The following is a 24,248-nucleotide window of genomic DNA, read 5'->3' on the forward strand; positions in this document are numbered from 1 at the left end:
CTTGGGCTATCATCGAACGTAAGTCACATCAAATAAAGTTTACTACGAGAAGGTGACATAAAATTGAAATTAAGGTAGTCAGAAGCAATGCTGGAGAGCTATAAAATTCCTTCGAAAACCACCCTGTAAATGCATACTAAGGCAAAGTAGGTTGTACGGAGGACTTTCATTTTTTTTATTTTTTTGTCGGGACATACTAGCACGTACAGCACTCAGACACAATTACGTCCGTAGTACTGCACTCGGGTTCCCTTTTTAATTTTCTTTAAATCTATTCGACCTCCGAAGAGATCTGAGTTGATCTTGTAGTGCCAAGGAGCCAAGGTGCTCGCTTGTTAACACATCAGTGCCAAAGACCTCAAGCCTGATCCGAGCGAAGGCTGGGCAGACCCACAGAAAGTGGTCCGCGTCTCATCCTCCTCTCCACATGCTGGGCAGAGTGCACTGTCTAAGATGTTCTATTTTTCCATGTGCTTTGCCCATAGAAAGTTACCCATAATCAGTCCCACCAGCTGCCTGCAACCCCCTCTGCTTAGTGACAGGAGGAACTGCAACAGTCCGTCGGACATGACAGGTAACATCAGTTTAGTCCATCTGTAGCTTCTCTCAGCTTGCCAAGATTGTGGGTTAGAGTAACCCGTTTGCTAACCGTGGCTTTGATGGCTGCAAAAGGGAGTGGCCCAGAGCCCATCCTAGCTAAGGAGTCAGAGGTCTCGTTACCCACGATACCCACGTGTCCCTGGACCCATATTAGCTTCAGGCTATTATGTCTACCGACATAGTACCGCCTGGATTTACAGGACTCAACTACCTTTGAAGTGGTTGCGGGGCTGTCTAAGGCCATGAACGTAGCTTGGCTGTCGCTACAGACACATATGTATTAGGCTGGTCCTTAAATGTACTGCATGAAATATTTTGGTGACTTTTCAATGCAGGAACCTCTCAATATAATATTTTTGATAAAAAAAAATTATTCCCAAAGTTTCATACCGATAAATTACCGTTATCACGTGCCGCAATGCCACTGAAGTTACGTTGTCAAGGCAATAGTGACGAAATTGTCATACACTGCTGTGTTGCTATTTTGCTATCTTCTGGTTTTCTTTTTACCGTTATCATAATTAGCGTAAAAGAAGCAAGCAATAAAGGGCATATTGACTGCTTTAAATAACACATATGTGTTGTAATTATTTTGCGAATAGTTCCGTTATTCTGTTAGCGTTGTAGTTGCATTAAAAATTTTTTAAGCTCCACGCAATTTGTGTGATTCATTATAAGTGAAGTGAAGTGAAGTGAAGTAAAAATTAAGAGGCATAAATTTGTCATTTAAGAAAAACTTTAAAATGCCGCGACAAGGAATTTATTTAGTGGGTGCAATGAAAAATCAAATTCTTGGCAGCAAGCTGCCTTCTGATCAAGATTGCTTATCTGTTTTATTTAATAATATGCGAAATGTGCGCTTGAATTTATCAGAAGCGGCAAATTTAGTGATCGACGAGTGTGAAATATTTTGGCGAAAGGCAAGAATTCCGACCAAAGACAAGAGTGATAGTGTGAAAAAGTTAAAAAAATTGTATGAAGGATGGCGAAATTTAGAAAAAAGCTGTAAACGAAGAACAGATAACCAACAAGGTAAAGAATGAAGTTTATAAATCATCTCTGGTACTTGGCAGATGAGGCGGTCGTGTTTTCATTATTTGATCACAATGCGCCAATTAAAGAAAGAGAGAAGATGGCGCAAAAGCTTAAAAATATAATGCAGGATAAACAAAGTGAATCAAAAAATGAAACCGATGCCTCGAAAAAACTTTCTGTTCAATACAAGGACCTGAAAATTTTTTTACAAAAAGACCTTCCAAGTTGTTTAATAACTAAAAATTCAATGAATTTATTTGAACGCTTCAATATAAATCCCGCATTTTTGAATGAAAATGCTGCTGAATGGCATCTTAACCCGAAATATATTGAAGGGAAAAAAATCTTGGACAACATTAATGTAGTCAACAACACAGTTGAAAGGGGGGTGAAGTTGATGGAAGAATTCAACAATTCTTTCACTAAAAATGAAAACCAAAAGCAGTTCGTTCTTCAAGTAAGTAAAACACGTCATACAAAATTTTGTTATTTATTAAAAATTAACGATTTTCATTTATATTATAATTATAGGTTGTGGAGAAATATGGAAAAACTTACCCTAAACACACCAGAGAGGCTATGAGTGTCGACTTCAGTAACAAAAATAACAAGTGAACTAAGTTTTTATTCAAAAATTATTTGAATTTCTTTTTATTTATGTTTTTTTTTTTAATGAGAATTTGCATAAAATAAAAAAGCAAAACAAAACATATCGTCAATTTTTCATATATCTTTTCTAAGTATGATTTCAATGGCATTGCGGCACGTGATAACGGTAATTTATCGGTATGAAACTTCACGAAATATTTTTTTTTATCAAAAACAACATAATGAGAGATTCCTGCATTGAAAATTTTGATTTCGAAAAATAAGGACCATATTATGTATATGTAGATCTGTCTCTATATCTGTTTTGTACAACAAAGCTCACTGCTTCTTGAACAGCATACACCTCCGCTTGAAACACAGATGCATGCATTCCAAGAGCAAAAAACAGTTTTTTCCCGCCATATAGACCCCAGAGGCGGAACCGTGCCCGGTCCTAGAGCCATCCGTGAAAATGAGGAAACAGTGTTTGCCGGGCTCATTTTCCGAGTTTTACCACAATTGAGCCTCTGACAGCACCACACTGTATCTCTTTTCAAGCTCGACTCTGATGGCATGGAGTCAAGGGGCATTGAGAGGAGTGTTGGATCGAAGTCCATGCCTACTCTGTTGTCCAATGCCGGATAGGGACCGTACCAGTCCCTATTGGGTTTCAGCCTGCAGATGGCCTTCAAGGCCTCTCGTTGGATGAACGCATCAAGGGGTGGTAGACCAACAAGAGCTTCTACTAGTAATGCCGGGCCTGAAGTAGTCGGAAAAGTTCCGGTGCAACAGATGGCCACAGTACGTTGTAGTCTCGATAAGGTCCTCTTGACTCCCACGAGAGAAAGTCTACTCATCCTGACCACTGATGCAAAGGAGATAATATGTCTTATCATAGAAAGATCCCACGTTTTCTGAAATACACCTTTGCACTGCCAGAAGGCTGTCAGTGCTTTGGATGCCTCTGTTTCAACGTGTGACTTCCAAAGGAATTTACTATCGAGGATTACTCCAAGATATTGGATTTCTTTAGATAGCTAGATTGTGACTCCGTTTAGCTTAGGCAGAACGGGCCCATCAATCTTCCTCCCTCTGGTGAAGAGGACAATAACAGTCTTGGCAGGGTTTGCCGATTGGCCATTCGCACAGCACCAAGCGTCAATCAGATCCAGTGTTTTCTGCACTTTGCTACAGATGCTCATAAGCGAAGGGCCTGTTACCAAACAGGCAACGTCGTCCACATATGCTTGTGCGTAGACTCGCCGGATCGCTTAAGGGATCTGTCTCCATGCACCAGAGCCTCTATTAACCCCGGATGATACCAGCAGATCTTCCTTTGCTCGCACCGAGACGTTTTTTTGGGTCAGCATCGGGTGAAGGCGGCCCTCACCAACCTCCAAGAGCGTGGTATATAGACCAGTGGCAGGCATGCAGTAAAGATTTTCTTCAGGGACTCTGCGACTTCCTTCAGCATGACAGGCTATAGCCCGAGCGTTTATCCATTCACCACACATCTGGCAATGTACCAGCATGCCGAGAAGGTGTAGCAGCTCTGACATCAGCCTCTATCAATAAGAGCTGTTGCTGGCCGAGGTTTATCAGATTATCGGGAAAGTGATAAGCTGAGTGTCTCACTTTGCCTCTCCGTGAAGGAACCATCAGATTTCCTAAGTGACCCCAGCTTTGAGGTTGAGTCCCTTTTTAGGGTCCTAACTAATTTTGCCGTGCCACTCAAAGATTCAATACCGAATAAGCCTCTTGTAGTTCCTCTGAACATGACGATAACGCTCCCAGTCCTCACCAAGATTAATCTTGAGGGCCGGGTTTAGAAGTTTTCTGAACTCACGTCTCAACGTCTGGAGCTCTGGATTCCACCAAGGAACGGGAGTTCAGTTAAGGAGAGGTCGAATTGGACAGGCTAACTCAAAAGATTCAATGCCCTGTTCCTTCCGAAGTCTTGGTGGCGTCACGCAAAGGTCGCGCAACGCCCCCTAAACTTCTGCCAGTCTGTTTTTCTGGGGTTTCTGATGGCAATGACATTTGTGCCTCCTCGCCTCTCCTCCAATCACCCTTTCCTCTTAGTAGTTAGGTGTTACAGAGGAACTCTTTGATATCTCTAATCTATAATCTCTATCTATATGTATAGTTACGATATACATAATATTTACATTTATTTATATATAATATTTCTATATAAATTATATATAATATTTACATTTATGTGAATGTCTCAAACCGAAATTGTAGGGCAATGGTCATACATTTTTAGCACTCTTCCAATCTTGCGCCAAAATTAGTGTCACCTTTAAGCGTTGTTTGATTCAGTTTGACACAATTTTTAAATTGAAGTGCAAATATCTACTATTTGTATTCGAAATAACTTAGGATTTTGCCTCAAAATGAAAATCTACATGAGCAGAAAGAGACTAACCTACTAACCATACTCAGACCTTTCACACGACTTCGTCTTGGTCATTGTATTATACACAGGCCAGTCTATTACATCCAAACATGATCGGCATCTATCCGCATGCCGCAAGAAATTTTTGACTTTGCCGACCACATTGAGATCCTAAAAAATCCCACTTTTTATTTTAATTTCTATGAAGTTTAACTATTATTTATGAACCAAATATGATGAATATAATTAAAATGCTTTTAAAGAATATGAATGGACAAAAGTGATGAAAATAAAATTCCAATTTGGATGCAAATAGACTAACACAGCACTATTTAGAACTAAAACAATTTTTAGTTGACAAAGAAATTGACATAGCATTGATTGCAGGAACACACTTCACTGACAAAAGTTTCTGAAATTTCCTAATTATAAAATGTATGTGACAAACCATCCTGATGGAAGAACCCATGGAGCTATAATTATTAAATCAAGCATAACTCACATAGAACAATTTCAGTATTCGACGCCTCATCTTCAATCCGCGACATTACAAATATATGACAAAAATGGACCAGTATCTATCTCCTCCATTTATTGCCCAGCTAGACATATAATAAACTTGGATCAATATGACAAATACATAAGAACGCTTAACAATAGATTCATTGCAGCTACTGAAAAACTGCAGCGATACACAAAAGCATTTAAGGAATGGTTCGATAATTGGTGCCTAAAAATAAATGAAGACAAAACCGCACAGGTTATATTTACTGCCAAAATAAAATTTACTGCAGTTCCAATTAAAATAAATGGCAAAGCAATTGCAATAAAATCAACTACTAAATACCTGGGAATACATTTGGATTCGAAACTAAATTGGAATCACCACATTAAGCAAAAGATCAAACAAATAAAAGAAAAACTTCGACAACTTCATTGTTAGTCAGCACAAAATCCAGACTTACTATACAGAACAAGCTATTAGTGTACAAAGCCATGATTAAACCAATCTGGCTATATGGACTACAGGTGTGGGGAACAGCTAAAAAGTCTCATATAGTAAAAATTCAACGATAATCAAAGATTCTTCGAATTTTAACCGTACACGGACACAGGACTTTTAATACAGCAACAGTAAACGACGAACAGAAAATAGCAAGGAGGCACTTTGAAAAAATACACGAACACAATGATGCAGAAATCAACAAACTTCTGGAAAGGGGAAAAAACACAAAAAGACTTCTAAAGAGAACACGACCAAGCGACTTAATGAATGCTAGAAAACAATAAATATGTAAAAATATTTAAATTGCTGTTATATTATTGTACAATTGTAATTATGTAGAGGCAAACTTGTATTGAATATTATTTAATTGTATATATATTATTTCGCTTATTTTAATTTTTATCGTTTTGGCACTGGTCATTAAGCGATGTATGTGAATCCTGGCCAAATTGTTAAACAACGTACTTAATGTCAATAAACAGATGTATAAAATAAAGGGAAAAGAAAAAAAATAAAAAAATGTATGAATGTTTCAGTTTTATTTTTAATTATGATATTTGAATAGTTTGCTTCGCTATTTCTGCAAGAAACTAAGTAAATATTTCTTTTTTGACAGATCTTTTAGTTTGTTTTTTTAATGTTTTTTTCAAGATTCAATATTAAAGGGGCCATTATTTGTAATTTAATTCTTATTTCAAAGTTCCAATTTTCTGTTCTCAAAATTTTCTGATTTCACACCTATCAGGGCTACCAGATTTTTTTGTTATTTTAACTACTAAGGGCCAAATCTTATACCTTATGAGATTATAACAGATTGCCTTAACTTATTTATTTTATATGAATTATTTATTTTAGCGCAATTGTATTCATAAACCATTTAATATGATTTTCTATATTTTAAAGCTCCACCTGAAATAACTGTGGAAAAGTCCTGGGTGCATGCAGCGGAAGGTCATGATGTGGAGCTTGCATGCATAGTTCATGGCGATGTAAACTCTGAGGTAAAAAAATAACTACTCTAATTTAAAATAACTCAAGCATAGATCACATATTTGGGACTCAACTTATCTTGTAAATTTTGCGACTCAAATTTGGTAAAATATTTCCCTTGTGACACCGCTTGTTGTAGACCTACCACACCACGACACCCATTTCTCGTTAGTAAAGGGCCTTTCAAAAGTGACGCCTAGAAGTCAGTAGTGAATAGTTCCTAGACGGCACATTTCTGTCATCTTTGACACTTGTCAAGAGAGATGCACGGGAAAGACATTTTAGCACGATAAAAAACCCCGTCAAAATTATTGAAAATCATTATGAAAGTGGTCAATATTTCAGAACAACATATCGCAAAATTCGGTTTTTTTTTGGTGGAAATAATCGTCCGATAAGTCGGCAATTCTGTCGAGGATAGAAAAAGTACTGGACGTTCTGGTGATAATATTACTGCTAATGCACTGTTGTTGCTTAACTACGTTCAACATCAATAATTAATAATTAGGCATTCCGAAACAGTTTGGTGGATTTTATATATGGATTTGCATTTACATGGTTTTTTACGCAAAATCATCTTTAGTGATGAAGCTCATTTCACACTGGAGAATTAATCAGCATACAAAACTGCCGCATGTGGAGAGAAGAAAACCCAAGAGTGATTTCAGAAAAATTATTATATCCACTAAAAAGTATTGTTTTGTGGTGGAGAATCTCCAGCTAAGTTGGAACGAGATCAAAACTCATGCAAATCACAGAAAAGCTTGGAAAAAACTTGTTACGGTCCTTTGCTCCTTAACGGAACGATAGGAACTTATACTTTATATACAATATATTCGAAGATGAAAATGAAATAACTGTTATTGTCAATGGACATCATTATAGACAGCTCATTGAAGATTTTTTGTGGCCTGAGCTTGAAGGAATCGACATAGACGATTTTTATTTTAACCAGGATGGACCCACAAGTAGAGTTGGGTATTTCCCGAGAAAATCCCAATCTCGAGAATCGGGATTTCCCGAAATAACGAAAATTTCAATTCTCGAGATGCGGGATTTCCCGAAAATAATTTTTGAGATTTCTCGAGAATTCTCGAAAATTCGGGAAAAATTCCAAAAAATTTAAAAAAAAAATCTAAAACCAGTGTAAGAGCAATGAATTTCATAAAATATTATTTTTATTTATTTTTATTAAAGTATAAATTACATAAAAAAATATTTGAAAATATTACAATACTTACTATTTCAATTATTGCAAACAAAAAAGTGAAACAAAAATAATTACAAAAAAATTCAAAACAAAAATAATTCAAGATTATACTTATTAAAATAGGGGAAAAAAGTGATTGTAAACATTATTTCCCAAAATGGTGTTTTAAAAAACACAGACTGTCAATGGCTTCGTCTGACAATCGCGTACGCTTTTTGGACACAAAATTACCCGCTGTAGAAAAATTCCTCTCATTTTGAGTCGATGTTGGCTTAACAGTGTTAAAAGCCCCGATCAGTCTTTCAACATTTTGTGTTTTCTCTCCAGTTTTTTCATATAGTTTTAGCTCGTTTCTAAGCGACGAAAACATCTGGTTCGCCGCATGTTGCGCAATGTCTGCTTTCGGTTTTGAGCATTGCTGAACGTATTTTTCAAGCTGTTTCGCCATATCTTCTTCATCGACGTTGTTGGTTGCAAATACGTCATCATCGTCAGAACTAGACACTGCTTGGTCTTCTTGAATGCTCGTAGAAAATAGACGAACCAAGTAGTTTTCGGCTTCTTTTATTAATTCTGTTTTAGAACAGGTGTGGAAAAATTCAGATTTGTCACTAGAGCTGTTAACTGGATCGTGTAAATATTTAAAGGCCGATAACAAACGGCTAGATCTACGAGCTGTTAAGTTTTTTTTTAGGCTGGATAAGAATTCATTGCCCAATTCGGTGTGCTGATTCTCCAATTTTGTGAACAAAAATTTGAGAATAGAATCCGCAGCAAGTAAGTTCACATTTTGGCGACTAAGTGCTTCTACAGCAACACATATAGGTTTAAGAGCATTTATGATATCCTCGAAATACTTTTCTTCTGCGTCAGTAGTGGCCATAAAATTTAAATTAAGAGTGTCGAGCGCCTTACGAACATGCTTGCTGATGCAAATGTATCTGGCCAGCATAGTTTCCAGGCTATTCCAACGTGGTTTGCAATCCAACAGCAAAAAAAGTTCTTTCTTCTCGACCTCTTTAACATAATTCTGCAAGATGGCATTCCGTACAGGCGAGTTCTTGAATTTCAAAACTATCTTGCGAACCTTTTTTACGATTTCAAATGCAGACTTTATAGTGACCGTCTTGTCATCAACAAATACGATATTGTCGTCCTCGTCATCGGAAGCGTTTTCCGCATTAATGTCGGAAAATGAAGTACTGGCTGCATTGTTTTCATTTTCATCGGAGCCTCTATCATCCGAATCGTCTCCATCGCTTACGTCACTATCGTATATCCTGTTTGCGACTTTTCGTTTCTGGTACATTACCTCCATGCCCGCCAAATGTATGCCGTGTTTGTAGCAAATCTGTTGATGCGCTGGTGATAGTCTCCCAAATTCGATCATGACACTGGCACCATCACTTGTAATAGCCACGATGTCGGACTGTAGTTTTATATTGAAGTCTGAAAGCTTTGCATTTACGAGCTCATATACTTTTTCAGCGGGACATGATTCCTGAATGCGAACCAGGCCAAGGTTGTCAGATTGTCCATCGTCATAATATTTATGGATGTTCATGTAACGTCGGTTTCGCACGCTTGTCCACTCGTCGATGCTCAAGCTGAACTTACGCTGTGCAGATTTAAAATTTTCAATTTTGATCTTCAAATCGCCAAACCCAGAACAGCTTTGTGACACTTTGGAAGATGAAATCCTAAGCGGCTGATACTATTACGAATGAACTCACTTTTTGTTATCGCGTTTATTGGAATTCCATCTTTTGCAGCCAATTTTGCAACAATTTGTTCAAGCGATTCAGGCGAGGAAGAAGTATTGAAAAAGTTGTGAAGAGTTCGGGTCTTCTTGGCTGGTGGCTGTTCTTTTGGAACCCCATGTTCCCTTAGCTTCATGTTGTGTATCCTCTCCATGTGACGGTGAAGTCCAGATGTTGACGATGACTTGCATTTCAAACATGTTGCTTCGTCGTCAAATCGCTTGAAAAGCTGCCAGACTTGGTCGTATTCGTATTCTGAACTCATGATTTTTAATGCTAAAAATTCAAAATTTGTTTTAAATTTTGTTTTTTAAAGGAAGTAACTAACCGGTACTCACAGTCAACGATACGTCGATTCAAAACTTAAAAATAAGTAATATTTGGACCACAAAATATTTTATTATACGGTGTATAATTTATACTTAATCAGGTACCACAAAATGAAATGCACCCGCTCACTACAAAAAATAAATTTACAAACGTCGTCTGTGCAGTCTGCGAACAAATTGAAATTGCTTGACTATTTTCAAAGCATTTCTAATTGCTTAACTGCTGCTACATACATATAAGAAACACATAAAACTAAACTTCATTAGCTTGATGTTACTGTGCTTTCCCTCGACATAGCATAGCAACGCATCTAGCATTTACTCTGTAGTCACCCTAAAACAAAAAAAAAAAAAACAAACAAACAAATGGAACAGTTATACTGTTGTGGCTTTTCGCATAGCAATTGAAACTATGGTGTGAATTGTATGTGATTCTGCGAAACAGTATGTAGTGTGCGATTCTTTGTAACATAATGGCCGTTACAGTTTGGTGTTTCCAGGTATTAATCATATGTATGTGTATTCTTTTACTTTTGAAAGAATTGTTTTTTCTCTTAATATTTGACAACAAAAATTAAAAAAAAAAATGGATTTCTCGAGAAATCTTGAAACATTCTCGAGATTCGGGATTTCCCGAAATGCTAAAAATTTCAATTCTCGAGATTCGGGATGGAAAAATATCGAGAATTTCTCGAGAATTCCCGTCGGGAAATTCCCGAAACCCAACTCTACCCACAAGTCTCACAATACGGGAAAACTTCGGATTATTGCGATCTAAGTTTCTCGGTCGATTAATTTAAAGTAATGGTGACATAAGCTTTCCACCTAGATCATGCGATCTAACTCTACTAAACTAATTTTTGTGTTTTTTTTTTTTAAGTAAAATCTATGTGAATAAGCCAGCAACGAGCTGAAACACAACATTCGGATCGAGATTTCCGAGATTAATGCGATTATGTATGAGCGAGTCCTTGAAATTTTTAATTCTTGTATGACAGCCTGTAGACGTGCTCATTGTGGGCATTTAAATGATGACAGATACCCGTTCTGTGATTATGACAGAGCTGTCTTAAATTACATGTGTTTGTAAGATAGGGAGTTTTACAGTTTAAAGAGGTATATCCATACTCGCTAGTGGCGAATCTTGCTCCATAACACTAACAAGTGTTAACCACACAAATAATTTGCTGTCTACCTTTTCAGTCCCTGTGTGAGAGTGGACTGCTCAATGCCAACTAGCTGCTGTGCAGCTAAATGTGTCGAAAGTCTTGGTAAAATCAAATGCTACTAGAACAATTGCTCTAGCAAGGGCCTTTTTGGTTATGGGGCTAAGTGCAGTGTTCATACCATGATTTTTTCAGGACCAATATTGACGTGTAGCTAGTGAAAGTTATTATGCAAATTCCGTGAGGGCTCCAAGTGACTTCCGTACTGGGGATAGAAAAGATCTACCTTGGCTGGCGGGTTGTACAGGTTTCAACAACGCTTTAAATTTATATAAGTATGGCCATTCGTAGAAAGAGAGTGGTGTCTTATGCTACGGATAGCATCTGTTAGGTCTGGCAAGCTGTTGCAGCTGCCCACTATCCTGGTAGGGATGTCGTCGTTTACCGTGATGAATATGGAATCTTCTATCTGCTCAGCCAAATGTTGTCCGCTACGACAACCCCTTGAGAGCCAGTGATCAGAAGTCAACATCTACGAGCCACTTTTCACCTCGCGCGATTTTTGCCGTGCATGCCAGCGGGAACATCACAAACCTATTGATCTCAAACCTTTTGTTGATAATCTGAGAGAGCTTCGAAGCTCATCAGTTTCACCTGAAGTCAAACCTTTTGTACTACTATAGAGAGCAATATAAGTTTCTTGACATTAATGGAAGTACTTATATACTTGGCGTAACATGCTCTAGAAGCCATACACTTTTTTCATTGATGTCTGTGCCACTCCAAATACCCACCGTATTAGCATCGCAACCAATAAAGTACTTTTCTTCGTGTGTTATCAAAAGACTTCTATTGGAGTAATGTTGGATCTTCTCCCCATACGATCTTTTGACTAGTCTGATTAAGCCTTTTATTTGGCCTCAGATGTACACGCGACCAAATTCGACCGAGTTTCTGTCATTTTGCCCACCTGTGTACAGCCAGGGGCTTCGAAATCTCGCTCCGTATATTTTTTACCAACCTTGTATGTCTTTGCATAAGAATTAGTTGACGGAATCTGTAAGCAATTCTAGATTGAACTTCGACCAAAAGAACCATTGACTTAACAAATATTTTTTACTAAACTTTAATATTCTAATTTTCTAAGGTCACCAAATTTCATTTTTGTAGATGCTGTGGTATCAAAACTCGTTTTTATTAGATCCTACGGACAGGAGGGCAATGCAAGCAATTGATGATAAATATACCTTAATAATCAAGAAATTTCAGCCATCTGATTTTGGAAATTACAGCTGCGTTGCCGATAATGCGTTGGGAAGAACGAAAAAATATATTGAAGTATCTGGTCGTCCGGGCCCAGCGAATTTCATATCTCCCGCTTTAAGTGGATACCTTGATCATTACAATCTAACCTGGACTATTGAATCCTTACCCCCACTTGACGAAATAAAACTTTTATATAGACGACTATTGGTAAGACACTTGGAGTTAATAGCTGTGCTCCTGTGGTATATGATCCTGACTTGAATATTGCAATAAATCAATTGTTAGCGCGATCTATGACAAGTTGCGCCATTAGCTGATTAATTTTTGAAAACAGTATGGCTCGATTCACGGTAATGGCGTAACCTTCCTCATATCAAAAGAAATAAGGAGCGATGATATCGCCAGTGCTCTATGAACTTCGCGAACACATTTTTCCCCAAAGTAAATTTCCACAATTTGAAAACGTTCTGGCGTTAAACGATTCATGATGACTTGCCAAACCTTACTGAACATTCTCAATTATGGAATCATAGTTATCTATATCGATAGTTCTTATGCAGCATGATTCAATGATAATGATAATAATTGAATCATGCTTATGCAGCTAAAAAAAACCTATATGTACTTATGTTGAAGAGCGATAAATACTAACAAGTAAGATATACCAAAATATGGTTGCTACTGTTAAAAAACATTTGCTTGGATTAAAAATATCTTGCTAAAACTGTGGCATTTAATCATTACAGCGTTGGCTGTACCACAGGAGCCACATATTTTCTCGCGGAAGAGAAGGGATTTAATTTTAAAATGTAGTTAGTTTGTAAAGGTATGTGAATATTATCATTTATTTCAGATGAATGAAACGTATCAGCACCCAGGGAAATGGCATGAAAATCATATAAATCCAACGTTAATCCGATTTGATAACACTCATTTCATTATGTCACATGTAATAAAAAATTTGGAGCATAATGCGGTATATGAGGCCATTGTACAAGCTAAAAACAAATATGGCTGGAATGAGGTAATTACGTAATTATGTATATTAGAATATAAAAATGTGTGAATAAATGTGAAAGTTCGCGATCCCACTAGCAATACCGACTTAATGAAAAATCGAAAAAGAAATATATAAAAACAAGATTCCAGGTTGCAATTTGCCAGAAGATATGAGTTGCTCCATCTAGATATTACGATTCTTGTTAAGCACGTGCATATAAGCACGTGATGCACACAAATTAATATTTTATGTTGACCGTGCAAACGTGTAACCGTGAAGTAAATTGATTAAGGATTGAAATAAAATAAAGCAAGCAAGTTGTCTTGTCATTAGTTTGTGAGTTTTATTTAGAAATCCAATTATCGAACCACCGCCGAAGAAATCGGATTTCGGCGAGCCCGAAAAAACAACGCCCCACTGCCATCGAGCGCAACGCGAGCCATATGAGCTCGCTACCGAGGGTGAAAAAGGAATAGAGACGTATTATCAGAAAAACGCCCGAAAATTCTATCAGAAAGTTTGGCGGCTACAGAAAGTTTCAAGACCAGGACGTTTTCCTGTACGAAGGTCATACTTAAATTATGGAGGGAACACTTCTCGAATTTGCTAAAGAGTGACAACTGCGTCTGTCATTCCGCTACCCGACCATGACGAGGCTAAATAACTTCAAAGGCTGCGAGAGGTGGTAAGGTGTATGCATATGCTCCCTTGGAAAATATAGTCAGATTGGAATTTAAGTGCACTCTAACCAATCCATAAAAAGAGTGATTCTGCAATCTATGCGAATTACCCGGAATCTAAATATCGCAAATAAGGTTCTAGCGAGCATACTATTTGAAAGGCTGAAGTCCACCATCACCCAACTGAGTAAACCTTATCTGTGTGGCTTTAGTTAGGTGTCCCTTAAAGTGCTTGAGAGAAAGATTCTGGGACAGGTTTTTGTACCTTTGGATAGCCAATAAAAATTCAGCGGTCCTGTCGTTCGAGTAAATACAAACGCTCCGGCACTGAAAGTTTTCGATGCGGTACCAACTGGTGATTACAGAGGAAGAGCCATGCCTCCTCTGCGTTAGAAAGATCGACCTGAGAAGGACTTGGCTTCACTTGGAGTGTCCAACTGGCGCCGGTTAGTGAGAAAGAAATGTCTGATGCGCTTTGCTATACTCGCAAACTGACAAATCTAAACATCTATTACTTTATGTCGTCAATTGAACGGCAGATGGCTATTTATGAGAAACTATTTTTATGGTATCAGCTTGATGGGTCCCATCCATGTGTTTTTGTACCATAATCGAACCTGTTTTAAAATAGCCTTCAATCGCTTCCAAAGATGGTCCTTGCAGGCGATTGGACAGTAGTTTCATGCACAGCTGATCAATAGGGCAACAGGAACATTTGGATGTGTTGGTCCCACTTTTGTTGGCTATTTCCAACTACCTTTCGCACTGCTGCTCCAGAGTGGGGTTGAATCTTTCGACCATTCCATTTGATTGGGGGTACAAAGGTGTTGTTGTCCGTGTTTTCTTAATCTCCAACCAGCAACTTATCTCCTTGAATGGTATGGTCTGAATGTAAATCAATAGTTGCTCCAAACCGAGTCACCCAATTTTGCACAAAAACCGCAGCAATGGTTTAGGCCTCGTAGTTTGGTTTACCCAGTAAAACCGCTACATAAACTTCTACAGCGTTTTAGTAATACCCAGATGCAATTCTGAATTTAGGCACTATAATCAGATTATGGAAATGATTTCCATATCCGCTTTCTCATACGCGATGCAGGACTCCATCAATTGTTTTAAGACTATTCCACTGTACCCAATATGACTTAGCCAAAGGACTTTCTTTCACCATTTCAGTTTTGGATAGTCTCGCTCCATGATATTTTCCAGGTTGGCATCATTCAATTGACTTCTTCTTATCGCACTTGGTTCGCACTCATCATCGGGATGCGACTGCATTGATCTGATGCTAACTATTCGCTCGGATCTCCCGATCTTGGGAATATTCTTATACTCGATATAACCAGGTCGCCGAGATGGTGAATCAGCTGTACCATGTTCTTCTCCTTTACGATGCTCGATACGTGCTTTCAAGCGTATTTTGCTTCCTTAGGTCTGAGTTCATCTTCGTTTGGGGCAAAATCTGCCAACCGCCCAATCTCAGTCGCGATTCCTGCGGGGTTTCATTTGTCCTCAGGCAGCGATTTTTCAGTTCTATCTAAAACATTTGCTACCTATAGACTCCCACCCGATTGGCTTCTGGAACTGTCTGCAGTTCTTCGGCGGTGGAACTCTTTGCAATTTTAACGATCCTGCTCTATGGGGCTTTATTCAACGAATTACCCATATAAAATATCTCACAATAATTCCTCTGAGTTCTGTCGCTAGATTGTTAAATAAAAGTCACGAATTAATGGCAACACAACTTGCTTGCCATAGCGAATCACTTTATTGATTTACCATTTGTTTACTCTTTCACACATTTAACTTAACTTATATACAGTTGGCAACTCGTATCTTCTGGGCAATTCTGTCTCGCCATCTAGTGTCATGCCGAATTCATGTTTTTGTTTTAGTATTTCATTCGCAAATTCATGATTTCTGAGAGAGTAATTTCAAAAAGTTAGCCCGGAAGTTAATTTTTACGAGAAAAAGTTTTCTGTTAGGAACTCAAAAATAAAAGATAGCTAACTAAAAGATTAACATCCGCAGAAGTCTGGTAGTAGACTGACTTAAAATATAATCATTTACGTAAATATGTACTTTATTGCAGAAAATTGAAAATGTTTTATATTTTCCAAATTATCATCCGACCTTTTCGGTCAAAGTTTATAAATTTCGCGAAAGTGATGTAAAAATTTTAATTTTTTATAACATCATGCAATAGTGCAACTATGAAAAAAATCTTGTATCGGGTTCTTATTTTCTTATATCATTAAAACAACGGTTCTCAGTATTAAAAAACGTCTTTTAATAAGTTTTCTTACGTATCTAGCGGTATCTTTAATTTTGAGCACCAACTGTTCGTCGGGAATTGATTAGGGTTTTTTGCCAGACTTACACGCACAATAACCTCCCTGCTAATGTATTTTAATTAATATTTGATCTTATGATAATAAATTTTTCTTTCAGATTAGTGACATTCATCAGTTTTACACCAGAAATCACGACCTACTTCTCGACCTAGATATGGAATACAAAATGGGAATCTCCAATGGAACAGGATATTCGTCTGTATACATTGTTTTAAAGGGGGTAATTGCTTGTCTTTTTTTTCTAATTTTTTAAAGTTTTTTAAGAAACTGAATACTTTACTATTCATTAAGAAAATGTGCCTTATGCTTTAGTTAAAAATTTCATTTTAAATTCATATCAATTTTTTCGCTTAACTTCGTTATTTTATTTCACTTCCTCATAATTCTTTAAGTAGCAACTTACAAACTTCGTCCTATAATTGGATAAATTCCTAGTAAACATTTTGTCGTCCAAGAAAAATGTAGTGCATTGTATAATGGTCTCTTTGAATCGTTATCTTAAACGTTGGAAGAACTGGTGTCGGATTTTCTAAATTATTTGAGACGAATGTCCAAATTATAATTATTATTAAATAATTATTTATGAAATAGATCTTTCTCAACACACCAAATTTTTCGAAAGGCAAAAATTATTATTGGGTAATGGTTAATACTATAACTACTTAGAGAGATTAAACAAGCGTCAAATATTACGCATATGCAGTCAAGGTAGGATGACCGCAAACGTTCTCTCCTCCACCTTACTTAGCATTTACACTAAATGGTAATGCCTTGGCATTTGAAAATACGCACACATTTCCGCCCAAGGTGGATCTTTTAGAGGTGGTAGTAGTAGGCCAGCTGATTTGTTTTTTTTTTCGCCGTGGACCTGCGGATATTAGCACATAATTGAATTACAAAACGTATTATTTACATCCAAATTTGTAATTTCATAATTGAAATTTTGTAATGAATATAAATTCAAAAGGATTTTTATAAAAAAATTAAGTAATGAGAAATTGCGCAATTTGTTTAAAAAAAGACTAGAGTAATCAGAACGGTTGAAGAAGTTCAGATCATGCCAAACACAACTTAAAGGCAATGATTTCATTTGTGGGGACCACTTTTCACGTGCAGATATAGTATGCTCAGGTACAAAGTCCAAATTACTGACAAACACCATTCTATCGTCCATCGTATGATTCTATTTCTAACTGCATGCCGGCCGTTGAACGTAATATTCCCGGCGACAAAGGTTTCTATTTTGCACAATCAATTTAATGAGAATGCTTGATAATAGCATATGTGTATATTTATAAATGGCAGGCAATGGCAAACATCCGAGTGTATTTCTGCCATGAAAAAGTTCCTCATAAAAAATATCTGCCGTTCGGAGTCGGCTTAAAACTGTAGGTACCTCCATTTGTAAAACAACATCAAGACGCACGCTACAAATAGGAGGAGAAGCTCGGCCAAAAAAGCTTGTAAGCACTAATTATATATATATATATAGGTAAATATGTATACATATATGCATATATATATATATATATATTTATAAATGTTATATTAATAATTATATTTTGCCTTCACAAATAAATCGCTTCTTTGTTTTCTACTTTGACCCGACATTACAAAATGTTGCTTTTGGCCTAGTACCACGTCCTTTAATGAATTCGCCTTGTTTCCACCATAATTTTCTAGACTACTTTCCGTAAAACTTTGGAGTCAGTAGAGTAGGCAGTGGTGTGTATTTAGGAACTAAATTGGTTATTATGGTAATTTTCAAAAATCGGTAGAAATTTGTGGCACGCGTTTTTAATGTTGTTCCGCAAATGGCAGATAGTTTTTGATTAGGAGCTTTTTCATGGCATAAATACGGATGTTTCCTTTTACCTGTCGAGTAGCGTTCGCTGCTAGAAAAAATAGTTTCTTTCATTTGCTGATTCAAGCACAGAAACTCAAATATGTGCCCTTGGGAATTTTCAATTAGCTTGCAGTGAGCTACATCATAATGATCATTTTCAAGGTATAGTGATCATTTCAAGATTTTGGGGATTAATACATTGGAGCTACTGTTTAGTGTAATAGTGGTGTTATGAACCAGAATTGCAGATTTTTCGAATCTGTAGAACGTGTCAGCCGATGTGCATATGATATATCTAATGAGAGTGTCATGAAATTCAAAACTTGTGAACGCAGACCCGTAGAGAGATAAAAACTGATTGCGTTTATCTAGACAAGGTTGCCAGCTTACACTTATCGAATCTATCTAATATATACCTGTTTTTGTTTTGTTTTGACAAAATCGCGAAAGTGTCAAACGATCAGCTAATTTTTAATATTTTTATTCGCAAAATGGTAGTACGTAATAGAATTAATTAATTTAATAATTAATATATTTCGTTGTTAAAAATAATTTGTTCACTAAACAAAGATGCATACGAACGGCTATCAATGTTTAAAAATAAATTAATATGACAACAAATTAAATCCAAATTCCAATGGAACAAATAGACATTTAGTAGCTTAAAATAAAAGTCATTGAAATTTGAATTCGACTCGGTGCTTGTATTCAACAATTTTTTCTAAAATTCTTACCACCGTGGGTCTAGATACATATACATATAGATATTTCAACAGCTGCAACAAAATTGTTTTGCTAATAATTTAATTATGTTCCAAGAAAAGTGACAAACAATATTCTTCTCTCAAAGATAGGTCTAAATTGAAACCTATTTTACCTCGTGTGATAGTTTTTGATTCACTAAGGCCGCAAAGGGAAATGTTAAAGACGTTTTGATGGTATTTCTTTTATGTGGTGGTATTTCTTTTATTTATTACTATGTATGACCGCAATTCTTTACAATTACATCGAAAATGCGACTTGGAATAGTCATAAAGTGATTGAAGGTAGTTTAGGAAAAGCAAAACCACCTTAATCATTTGAATTAATGAATTTTATTTGCAAACTGTTTGCTTCTCTCATACACTTTTCTTTCACTGTCGCAAGCTGTTATGGGAAGACTTAATATAATAATGAAGAAATTATATTTATTTATTTGGGCAGTGACTTTGAAATCTTTGTTTTTGGCCTTTCCTCGGACTTCCTATTGCAAAATTCCCAGGCAAATTGAGTATATAAGGTGGCGCCATTAAAAAACAGTTACTTCATTTTTCGCGATGTTGAGAAGTCTGACATCAATACAAAATAAACACAAGTAGGAGAAATTTGATGTTTGTGAAAATTCAGCTTGGTAATATTGTGATTTCTGAAATTAAAACTAAGCAAACTAATGCAAATGCCGCGCTACGTGTTAAATTGTTAAAGCACAAATGAATACAGTGAGTCAAAAAGTATTGGCACATTCGAAAAATCAAAGTTCTCTGTGCTATAACTTTTCTTCGAAGGAAAGCATAAAAAAATAGAAAGCGGGATATTCTAAATGTATTTATTTATTAGGTATCTGAAAAAAAAAAAAAAGAATTTCGACTTAGGTTTACAAACTCTACCGTGAAAGGTAAAGAAGGCACAAATTCACATCAAAAAAGTATTGGCACATTCTTTATGTTTGCTTATGCGTTTGGCGTTATAACGGTATACTCTCGTTGTTTTCACTCTTGCTTTTTACTTATTCGTAAGTTTTAGGAATTGCATACGGCTGCACTCACTTTTAATCGCGATTTCAACGGGCATGGAACAAAATGGGCCGTGGTTCGGAAATTTCCCTAGAACTACGCCAATTAATGATAAAACTGCATTTTGAAAAAAAATCCTACCGCGAAATTGGCAAACTTATCGGTAAATCATGGTCCAGCGTTTGAAACATCGTTAAGCATTATTGCAATACTGACAAAATAGCTCCGGAGAGCAGATTTCAGATTAATTGCCACCACCAACAACATCTCAACAGTAAGGACCCCTCACGCGTAACACAACTCCCTCAACGACCCACAACCTTCCTGCTCCTATCCCAGTGCGGGGACAAACCAGCAGCTCTTGGTCCCCGCACAATCTGCCCCGTGTGTCAGACCAGGTTCCCTCGTAACCTGACAACAGTCTAATTAAATTCTTCTATTGCTATTGCAACTAAAGTACAGAATCGCAAGAAGGTTCTCAAGTCGCTCGCCGGCAGCACTTGGGGCAACGACAAGGAAATGTTGCTGTCGACTTTTAAAGCAATAGGCCATCGGGAGACTCTCACCACCTGCTCAAGCTCCCGACCCCTGAATGCCGTTATCGGAGTCCAACCATCACCAATCGCAGACGAAGAGCTCCAACTTCCCAGAGAGTCTCGCGTAACCTTTGCATAATTACGTTCTGGATATTGTAGGAGGTTAAACTCCTACTTATCCAGAATCGACCCCGACATACTTAACATATGTCCGGCATGTGACACACGACATTAACCACCTATTTGCAAGGCTCATTAAACCCACTCATCTAACACCCCTCTCCCTCTGGACCCAACCCGTCGAAACAGCTAGTTTCCTGGGCCTACCGTTAGATGAGCTAGACGAAGACGATCGGTGATTACGCTACACTGACAGGGCAAAGGTACTGCTACAACAACAACAACAGCGAATTTTGGTATCCACGGTGGCACAAAATTCAAAAACTTCGGCTGTAAAATTGTGCGCGACCCTGCAAAATTCATTTGAAATCAATTTCATCCCCCAAACTGTTCGGAATACCCTATATAAGGATGGGTGTCATGGCCGGGTTCCTCGACGCAAACCCTTCATTTCGAAGGTAAATAAGAAAAAGAGGCTAGAATTTGCTAAACAGCATTTCAATAAGCTCAACGCTTTTTAGAACACCACCATATTTAGTGATGAATCAAAATTTGAAATCAAAAATATTTGGCGAAAGCCAAATAAAGAGCTTCAAAAGAACAATCTGCTTAAAACAGTTAAGCATGGGGGAGGAAATGTGATGGTTTGGGGGTGTTTCGCAGCATCTGGTGTCGGAAGACAATCGATAAGCATGTGTATCCCGTCATTATTAAAGAAAATTTAAGTCCAAGTGTCGAAAAACTGGGCCTTAATGGACAACTTAGCAATTTCAACAAAATAATGAGCCAAAACATTCATAAATCTTATTGAGCATGTGTGACATCTTCTGGAACGGAAGATACTATCTCACCACATAATAGCAAAGGATTCTCTAAAGAGGCAATAATTGCTGAATGGAATAAAATAACACCTTCCGAAACTTCAAATCTGGTAAATAGTATGAAGAGACATTTGCAGGCCGTTATTCAGTCTAAATGAGGACATACAAATCAGTAGCGCGTTACAGCTTCAATGGAGCAAACTGATTACGCTACCTGTGCCAATACTTTTTTATGTGAATTTGTGCCTTATTTTACCTTTCAAGGTTGAGCTTGTAAACCTAAGTCGAAATTAATTTTTTTTTGTTCAGATACCTAACAAATAAATACATTTAGAAAATCCCGTTTTTTATTTTTTTATACTTTCATTCGAAGAAAAATTATAGCACTGAGAACTTTGATTTTTCAATTCGTCACCAGTTATGGCCCTCTGGAGCAAATTTGGGTCGTCGCGGACAGAGTCCAACAGCTCATTAGCAATGTTCATGCGATGCTGCCTTTGGTCGAAATTGAGCAGTTTTGGTACGAATTTTGCGGTGTCTCGTCTCATGCTCAAATCATTGAAAAAAATTAGAATGGCGTGAGCCAATCGATATGTCTAGGTCCTCAGCAACTTCACACAAAATTTGATACAGGTTCTTTGATCCATCTTTTTGAATAGGTAAAAACCGAAGACGAGCCGGAGCACGAGCAGGCAAAGTACCTGTCAACAATTAACTGAACATTCAAAATGGCCGAACTCGTCGACATGAGGGAGAGACTTGAGTACCAACATATCGCCACAAAAAAATCGAAATTCGAATATACGTAACCTGCGAAAATTCAAAATTCGCCATACTTTTTGAACACACCTCGAATATTTTATTCCGCACACAATATTTAAATACGAGAATTGGTTTTTCAGTTTTTTAAGACGTATCCTCATTTTATTATAGTGCTACTATAGTACATAAGCTAGAAAAAATAAATGAACGAATTTCCACGATTTTTGATCTCGAGACATTTCGATTGAGATATACAGCTAATGTGTCCTTAACTTACATACATGGTGAAAAGATCTAGTCGCGGAAGATTGGCCGTATGGAAGTACAGATCTGAATTCATTGGACTACATTTTGTAATCAGGATTGGAGAACATGTCAAAGACCTCACAGAAATTTGAAGAGTCTGAAACAAACTTTGGTTCGAGCAACGACGTGAATGTCCATGTGCGTGTTGCAATAGCTGAATAGCCTAATAGCCATATATCTATATATAGATATTTCATATCTATAACGGACTTAAAGCTAATGGACTGACGCTAATTTCATTAAAAAAAAGTATTATAATTTCATATCTATGACGGACTTAACTTGTAACGGAGTTCAATAGGTATATAGATATACATACATATGTGTACTGGAATGGATTATCATTGCAGGTGTGTGATTTCACCGTGAGCGATAAAATTAATTTATTGAAAGAAACATACATTTGAAAAACGATTAATTTTACGAAATGGACTGACCACTTTTTTTCAAAGGTGAATTGAGTACTGGAGGTGGCGTCTTCCCAAAACAGTTACTTTATTTTTCGCGATTTTGATAAGTTTGACGCCAAGTCCCTTAACAATACAAAACAAACAAAAGGAGAAGAAATTACATGTTTGTGAAAATTCAGTGAATAGCTTGGTAATATTGTGATTTGTGAGATTTAAACTACAAACTAATGAAAACGAAGTGAGTTAAAGACTTGAAAGATAGTTAAGGACTTGCTTGGCTTTGGAAAAATATAAAATTTTTTTTTTTTGAATTTAATTTTAGGGTAGTTCTGAACACTATGTTAATACTGGACTGACTGCCAACATATTTGACAGTCGTATTTATACTTATACCTCATCTTACTATTTTATATACGCGACTTGTATATATTAGTTTCTTTGTTTGCTGTTTATCTCTTGTTATTCTTAAAATACATATGTTTATCTTCTGATATTGACTCTGCACTGTTTTTGGCTTCTGTAGGAAATCAAATTGACGAATAGCCGACGGCATTTTGCAAGGAATTTGCTTGTGCATTTTTATGTTCCCTTGCTAAACGTAATTTTATTCAATTGATATTTAACAAATTCAAATGTACAATCAAAGGATACATACATATATTTGAATTATATGCGACAACATTTAAAATCAAAGTAGCTTTAATGTTTGTTGCTTTAATTTAAAAAGAAGAATTTAAACAAAATACATTATAAAACGACCTCACATGTGCTTTAGTAAATTTAAAACTTTATACAAATTTGATGAAAATTGTTCTTAATTTTTTGAGTTGAAATTAATTTTTAGAAGATATTCAAGTGTTTTGGTATATTGATATATCAATATATACATACATACATGTATTATTTGTACAAAAGTTAAATTGCACTCCATTGAATTCTTATAGTGTTACATATGTATGTATGTACATACATATGCACTGCAGCAACCATTACCTATGTAACAGGTGGCGCTAAAGTAATGCTCCTATCAGAAAATGCTATAAATTTCGCGATTGGCCCCTAATGTCAGTTCTGTTTTGACATTTGTGTAGTAACCACATGCGAAATACACGTTAATAAACAATGTTACGCTACACTGCTCCAGAACGCGGAATATTGCTGACTATTTATTTGACCAATAATCGGTCGGTGATTTTGGCACAACGTGAATTTCGTCGCAGATTTCCTCGCCGTCCAACGCCTACTGGTGAAATACTGCGACGTTTAGCTGCTGACCGCCAATCGCGTCTA

The 24,248-nt window shown here is 36.8% G+C and overlaps 1 protein-coding gene across 1 annotated transcript in view; it reads left to right on the forward strand.

Moving 5' to 3' along the window:
- Positions 1-23,687, forward strand: part of LOC128861183 (limbic system-associated membrane protein) — a 64,363-nt gene extending 40,676 nt beyond the window's left edge. Inside the window, exons 5-8 of the mRNA XM_054099116.1 lie at positions 6,534-6,631; positions 12,256-12,558; positions 13,205-13,375; positions 16,483-23,687. Of these exons, the coding sequence (XP_053955091.1) occupies positions 6,534-6,631; positions 12,256-12,558; positions 13,205-13,375; positions 16,483-16,638 (728 nt within the window). The 3' untranslated portion in view covers positions 16,639-23,687. The remainder of the gene's footprint in view (positions 1-6,533; positions 6,632-12,255; positions 12,559-13,204; positions 13,376-16,482) is intronic.
- Positions 23,688-24,248: the final 561 nt, after the last annotated feature.

This window comes from Anastrepha ludens, chromosome 4 (assembly GCF_028408465.1).
Source record: "Anastrepha ludens isolate Willacy chromosome 4, idAnaLude1.1, whole genome shotgun sequence".
NCBI classification, from domain to species: domain Eukaryota; kingdom Metazoa; phylum Arthropoda; class Insecta; order Diptera; family Tephritidae; genus Anastrepha; species Anastrepha ludens.